This window comes from Hyla sarda, chromosome 1 (assembly GCF_029499605.1).
Source record: "Hyla sarda isolate aHylSar1 chromosome 1, aHylSar1.hap1, whole genome shotgun sequence".
Taxonomy (NCBI): domain Eukaryota; kingdom Metazoa; phylum Chordata; class Amphibia; order Anura; family Hylidae; genus Hyla; species Hyla sarda.
In genome coordinates this window covers 155,658,818-155,666,339 of record NC_079189.1, presented here as the reverse complement: position 1 = coordinate 155,666,339, position 7,522 = coordinate 155,658,818, and the positions used below count along the sequence as shown (strand labels likewise).

The 7,522-nt window shown below is 39.9% G+C and overlaps 1 protein-coding gene across 3 annotated transcripts in view; it reads right to left on the bottom strand.

Annotated features, from left to right (window-relative positions):
* Positions 1 to 3,772: 3,772 nt before the first annotated feature.
* The window catches only part of TBC1D9 (TBC1 domain family member 9), a 70,176-nt gene continuing 66,426 nt past the window's right edge, over positions 3,773 to 7,522 (bottom strand). For 2 of the 3 annotated variants that reach the window (XM_056562920.1, XM_056562922.1), the window contains 3 exons: positions 5,871 to 5,945; positions 5,636 to 5,736; positions 3,773 to 4,788 (listed from right to left, as the gene is read on the bottom strand). In XM_056562920.1, coding sequence (XP_056418895.1) covers positions 4,075 to 4,788; positions 5,636 to 5,736; positions 5,871 to 5,945 — 890 coding nt within the window. In that variant the 3' untranslated portion in view covers positions 3,773 to 4,074. The remainder of the gene's footprint in view (positions 4,789 to 5,635; positions 5,737 to 5,870; positions 5,946 to 7,522) is intronic. The other variant, XM_056562921.1, reaches the window with a different exon arrangement.

Genomic DNA, 7,522 nt, shown 5'->3' with positions numbered 1-7,522 from the left:
CCAATTACCCCTTGTGAAAATGAAAAAATTTGGGGTATCACCAGCATTTTAGTGAAAAAAAATTAAAAATTTTCAATTTCACGTGCAACTTTAGCGGAAATTTGTCAAGCACCTGTGGGGGTGTTAAGGCTCACTGTACCCATTGTTACGTTCCTTGAGGGGTGTAGTTTCCAAAATAGTATGCCATGTGTTTTTTTTTGTAGTATGCCATGTAGTTTTTTTGTTGCTGTCCCCTACACATGGGGTATTTCCATACTCAGAAGAGATTGGGTTACAAATTTTGGGGGGAATTTTCTCCTATAACCCCCTGTAAAAATGTAAAACTTGGGGGAAAAACAGCATTTTTGTGAAAAAAATAAATTAATTTACACATCTGACATTAACAAAAAGTCGTCAAACACCTGTGGGGTGTTAAGGCTCACTCTACTTCTTGTTATGTTTCTTGAGGGGTGTAGTCTACAAAATAGTATGCCATGTTTTTTTTTTTTTTTTTTTTTTTTTGCTGTTCTGGCTTCCTAAATGTGACATGCCCCCCAAAAGCCCTTTCAGAAAAAACTCACTCTCCAAAATCCCATTGTCGCTCCTTCCCTTCTGAGCCTTGTAGTGCACCCACAGAGCACTTGAAATCCACATATGAGGTATTTCCTTACTCGAGAGAAATTGGGTTACAAATTTGGGGGGGCTTTTTCTCCTTTTACCCCTTGTAAAATTTAAAAAACTGGGTCTACAAGAACATGAGAGTGAATTTTCTCCTTCACCTCTGATGTCTTCCAAAAGTAAAAACATGTCAACTTTATGATGCAAATATAAAGTAGACATATTGTATATGTGAATCAATATATAAATGTATTTGGAATATCCATTTTCCTTACAAGCAGAGAGTTTCAAAGTTAGAAAAATTTGAAATTTTCATTAAATTTTGGGATTTTTCACCAAAAAAGGATGCAAGTAACGACATAAGTTTACCACTGTGTTAAAGTAGAATATGTCACGAAAAAACAATCTCGGAATTAGAATAATCGGTAAAAGCATCCCAGAGTTATTAATGCATAAAGTGACAGTGGTCAGATGTGCAAAAAAGGGCTGAGTCCTTAAGGGGTTAAGTCTTGTTAATATTTAGCTAAAGGCTGCAAAATTGCAAAATGTAAAGAAAGTGAAAGGGTGAAAGAGTTTTCGATTGCACTAATATTTTGATGGTAGGAAGCTCACCCCCCCCCCCCCCCCAAGAGGGTAGTCTCTGTCAATCAGTTGCTAGGTATGTCCTTTGATAGGTACTACCCCCCTAACCCCACTTCCTCATGTTGAGATGGAGACCAGGAAGTGAGGAGCAGCATGGACCAGGTACCGATGGAACGGCAGCGCTGGGAGATTGTGGCAGTTAAGTATTTTACTTTTTTATTATTATTTTTTTTTATATATACAGCTTGCCCACTTTTCAGAATAAAATTACATCACAGGATAAACCCTTTAACAGAGTAACATGTTATTGTTCATTTAAATAGGCGCAAAACTGCTTTAAATTGCAATGTACCTTGAACAAAATATTTGATCTTGGGGTCTTAGGATGCAGGATTGTTTTAATCTAAAGATCCAATATATGAATTCTATATGGACATATTGGCCCTCATTTACTAAGAGTGTTGTGTAGGTTTTTTTGTGGGTTTTCATTCCCTACAATTTATTTTCCAAGGTATTTACTAAGCTTTCCCTACATTTTCCACTTTCCCTACACTTTCCTTTTTTTACACATGCTCTGATCTGTCTGGTTTTCCTCAGCTCAAATCCACCTCATTTTATGTGGAAACCTTAGTAAATATGTTGGGTTTTTGTGAAAATGTCGGGCACATGCCCCTTTTTGGAGACCACGCCCCTTTCCCCTGGTGGCCATGCCCCTTTTTCGGGGTTTTCTTAGCAAAAAGGAGAGTTAGTCTGGTTTTTTCAGTTCTGGTGCAAAATCTGGCGCAGACAGATTAAAAAATCTTAATCCTTCCAGTACTTATTAGCTGCTGAATGCTACAGAGGAAATTCCTTTCTTTTTGGAACACTGATGACATCACGAACACAGTGCTCTCTGCTGACATCTCTGTCCATTATAGCAACCATGAATAGCAGATTCATAGCAGATGCATAGCAGATGTATAGCAGATGTATGCTAAGGGCAGCATGGTGGCTCAGTGGTTAGCACTGCTGCCTTGCAGTGCTGGGGACTTTGGTTCAAATCCCACTAAGGACAACAATAAATAAAGCGTTATTATTATTATAATAGCGTTAGCAGAGAGAACTGTGGTCGTGATGTCATCAGAGAGCATTCCAAAAAGAAAAGAATTTCCTCTGTATTATTCAGCAGCTAATAAGTACAGGAAGGATTAAGATTTTTTAATAGAAGTAATTTACAAATATGTTTAACTTTCTGCCACTAGTTGATTTAAAAGAAAAAAGGTTTTCACCGGAGTACCCCTTTAAGACAGACAAAATAGATGCACAAAAGTGGCGCTTTCCTGGGGGGGAAACATGAATGACAAACTATTTTCTCAATGAACCCTTTATTTCCTGTAAACAGCAGAACAATACAGCAGCATTGGTTTATTATTACATTATTCTTAACATCTAGGGGTTCAATATATTTATATTTATATATACACACAATAATTACCCAAAAATTAAAAATAGCTTAAAAAAATAAGACTTTCCAAATAAAAAAAAAATATATACACATAAAATGCATTGATACACATTACAAAATAAAGTATTGGGAGGGAAACTTTGGGCACTCCGCATCTTTCCACAACTAAACAACCTTCATCTCTGAGGGCCCAGCACAGACTTGCAACACTTGTCTTACGTGTGGTCATACGACCAAATACACTTCTGTCTGGAGCAGCACCATGAAACATTGTTAACTAATGGAGGGCAAAAAAACTGCTAAATTAAATACACATTGATGATAGCAAAGTAAAACTGGCAATTTATCTTATAAAGAAGCAGGAATTCAAAGTGCAGGTGCTCGAAGGACAGCAAAAACTGGCTTTGACGGGGGTTGGGATACTGTCTAATAAAGTGGCTATGCATTTCCACTATATATATATATATATATATATATATATATATATATATATATATATATATATGGATTTCTCAAAGTTCACATAACTTATTTACAGGAGTTATTAAAAGACACAGAATGCAATATTTTACTCAAAGATGATATTATAGCATTTTACCATATGCTGTCTATAGTACAATATAGTCATGACGTATAGAGGTCATAAAGTTACATTATCTGGTTAGGTTTATGTGCACTTAAAGGGGTATTCCGGGGTTAACTAACTTTTAAATATCCTGCCCATTATGAATAATTATGCTAGTTCTACATTTACTTGCTATACGGCTCTGCTGTGGATCGTCTACTTTATCTTCTTTATATGGTCCCCCCAGGTCTACCGTTTCCTTTCAGGTATGGATGACGTTCGTCTCACAATCCTTTGTGGCTGGATGCGGCAGCTTGTATCAGGGGCTTGGCTATTTCTTGTATTTCCTAACAAGCCAGCCCCCTGATGACGTTTGTGGTCCATCTGTATGTCCTGACATACACAACGGGAAGTACAGATGGACCGCAAACATCACCAGCTGCCGCCTCGAGCCACAAAAGATTGTGAGATGAACGTCATCAGGACCTGAAAGGAAACGCTAGACCTGGGGAGACCATGTAATGAAGAAAAAGAGGATGATCCACAGCAGAGCGGTATAGCAAGTAAATGTAGAACTAGCATAATTATTCATAATGGGCAGGATAGTTAAAAATTAGTTAACCCCGGAATACTCCTTTAAGTAGTCTAAAACTTCTAATTTGTTATGTAAAATAGTTTGTACTCATGCCTATATAAAGGGTGCTTCCTAGGGAAAATGTTGGGTTAAAATCTGTAACATCTTCACATGACCATTTGTAAATTGTGCCGTTTTGGACTAAAATATTAAAACAAGTTTATCTCTTCTAAATGAATTGATGGGTTTCAGTCTCTACTGAACGAAAAAACAAGGATGGTTGAATATTGTTTACATTTACCCTAGTGTTCTTCATCCAGAGATGGTAGCAATGTCATAGTCACTCGTAGAAGGGAAAGCTTTGCCCACCATTCTGACATTTTTAGCATTAGTGATTCTAGCCATCATGGACACCGGTTTTTCAAAGTATCTGACTAGAGCTGGCTCTGTCAAGAGAGAAGCAAGGAACTGCTCAAATGTAACAGCCCAATCTTGGTCCAGACTAGTACTGACAGGCAAAGAAGCTTGGCGGTGACTGCGTACGAGGATGGTGTCATCACCAATATCTTCACATTGCAGTTTATCATCTTCATGGGACCCGGCACTTAGCACAGAGTAAGAAGACATTGAACTATCGTCTCTTGTCTCATCATCTGATATGAGCATAGATGAGCAGGCCCCATTGTCTCTTGGAGAAGAGTCCTCAAGCTTGACCTCCTCCATTTGGTCAGAGTGAATTTCTTCTGTGTTGTCTGTATTGTGACTGGAAACAAGGTTGGTGGAGAAAGCATCTGGCTGTCCATAATGGTAGGTTTGAATGGGCTTCTTCTCCTGGACCCTACTTGCAGTTTCCTTGTTTCTGTGGCTTGTAGTTTCTTCTGGAGGTTGCAAATTGAAGAGTTTGCCCACCTCACCGATCTCAAGCAGTAAGCTCGTAACTGCTGCTGTTGCATGGTAGAGTTCTTGTTCTCTTGGATCCTCACTAAACATATTGTACATGGTCTTACATAATTCAATAAACTGCCCCTAAAACAAACAGACAAAATTTCACCCAAAGTAACCAAACTTTGCTAGAACAGAGTTTATTTAAGTAAAATGGGTTTTCTCATCTCAGGTTACCTTCTTCCCGGCCACCTCCAGCTTTTTTGTGGCCGCTGGTAGTCAGGAAGCAGGCAGGTAAGTTACACAATTTGCTTAAAGGGGTACTCCGCCCCTAGACATCTTATCCCCTGCTGGGAACCCCCGGGATCGCCGCTGCGGCACCGCGCTATCATTACTGCACAGAGCGAGTTCGCTCTGCATGTAATGACGGGCAATACAGGGGCCGGAGAATCGTTAAGTCACGGCTCCGCCCCTCATGATGTCACGGCCCGCCCCCCTCAATAAAAGTCTATGTGAGGGGGTGTGACGGTGGTCACGCCCCCGCCATAGACTTGCAATAAGGGGACGGGCCGTGATGTCACGAGGGGCGGAGACATGACATCACGCTGCTCCGTCCCCTGTATCGCCCGTCATTACACACAGAGCGAACTCGCTCTGTGCAGTAATGATAGCGCAGTGCCGCAGCAGGGATCCCGGGGGTCCCCAGCAGCGGGACCCAGGCGATCTGACATCTTATCCCCTATCCTTTGGATAGGGGATAAGAGGTCTAGGGACGGAGTACCCCTTTAACTCTCATTGACTTTAATAGGACTTGTGCAAACAGTGTAGCCCCAAGAGCTACACTGTTTACCTAACTCTGAGAGTTACCTATAAAGTGTAGGGCTATGCCCCTGACTACTACTTCTATAAAACTTGTTAGAGTTAAAAAAAAACACAAATTTAGCATGCAACACTTACACAGCTATATCACATCAGTTTATCAGTCCATTACCTGGCTTAACTTGGGTAATTCTTTAGCATCTTTTTTCTTGGAGCGGTTCTCCTGTGCCCATATCCGGAGATAATTTCGGTTATCTTGACTTGTTTTTTTAACTAAAAAATGGAAAAAAATATATATAATAATCATTCAGTAATGATCACCATTTTAATACTGCAACAGTGTATATATATCACAATTATCACAATATGTCTCTACTATAAGCACAACACAGACAGCTAGGTGTTACCTTTAACTGTTTTAAGACTGACTGCAACAAAGCCTTCTTCTGTCCTTCTCTTGCTTCTCAACTCAATTGCAGCAACTTAATGTCAACATAGGAAATGAAGAAACATCTCTTAGATGTCTTTCTGTAGCACATCATAAACAATATCTTACCGCCATAGCAGAAACTAACCCACTGACTTTAAGTAGGGGCGACAAAGGGGTGTGCGACTGCATAGGGTGTATCACTCTCCTACTGCAAATAGGGCAGCGTGTTACAGCTACAGAAAGCAGACTATAAGAGATAGTGATGGGCAAGCAGCGCATCTACTTTCTTACTTTCTCTGACTGGGACTGAGTTGGGCATTTATTTATTTATATATTTTTTTTTAAAGATTTAGGATAACGTATAACATTGAAATCTCTGCTCTAGGCTAAATAGTCATGTGGGTGGTCCTACTTTTGACACCTATCTCTATATACACACCAATACATTGAAGGCTGTCAATCACTAAGTAGGTCCGTCCACTTGACTATTTAACCAATTTCTGAAATTACAGCCCCAGCAGGTCATGGATCTTGAAAAACTGGATTATTTTATTTTCCCCACAGCAAATGCAATGTTTCGGCAATAGTAGCCTTTAGCAATGCTTGATAAAGGCTACTATTGGCCAAACGTTGCATTTGCTGTGAGGAAAATAAAATAATCCCGTTTTTTCAAGATCCAAGACCTGCTGGTGCTGTGATTTCGGAACTTTGACTACATTGATTCTGGGTTGGCTACCTGGATAGTCACGGGCACAGAGGTCGGTCCCCGGTGCTGTTTCACACCTTTCTTTATGCAAATCTACAGGAAGATCTATATATCCTGGAACTATATATCCTGTTCTGTCTTTAAATCAGCCCAATACAGGAGTTCTTTCATTACCCTCTCTCTCCCAGCTGAGAACTAATACAGTCACTCTAGGGGCAAACAGATTAGGGAGCAAGGTCCTGATGCTGAACGGTGCCACCAGGTGGTGAAGAAGAGTTGACGGGCAGTGATTGGTCAGGTTGGAGGTCTGATTCTGGGTTCTGAATTTATTCGGCCTGGATTTCTTTGGAGGTCTGGAATTTGAATAATCTGCCTTGAATTTAAAATTTGGGGCACACATCAGCAATGGAGCACATTGTGGTAGGGGGCCTGGCAGTGAACTTCTTTTGAACTTCCTGCAATTACCCCTTGGCATCACTAGGGGGAGCTAAGTGCACAATGCTTTTGTTGAGCTTACATTGTATTTAATTCTACCTGTATAAACCCATGAACATTGGTGGAAATTAATTACAGTAGAACAGTTGGAAAAAAAATTCTTATGGAACGGGAACATCAACTGGAACTTTCACCTTTCATATCACGTTGTCATAGATATAAAGTGGAAACCAATTTATTTTAAATCAACTGGTACCAGAAAGTTAAAACAGATTTGTAAATGACTTCTATTAAAAAAAAATCTTAATACTTCCAGTAATTATCAGCTGCTGTTTACTACAGAGAAAGTTCTTTTCTTTTAAAATTTATTTTCGGTCTGACCACAATGCTCTCTGCTGACACCTCTGTCTATGTCAGGAACTGTCCACAGCAGGATAGGTTTGCTATGGGGATTTGCTCCTGCTCTGGACAGTTCCTGACATGGACAG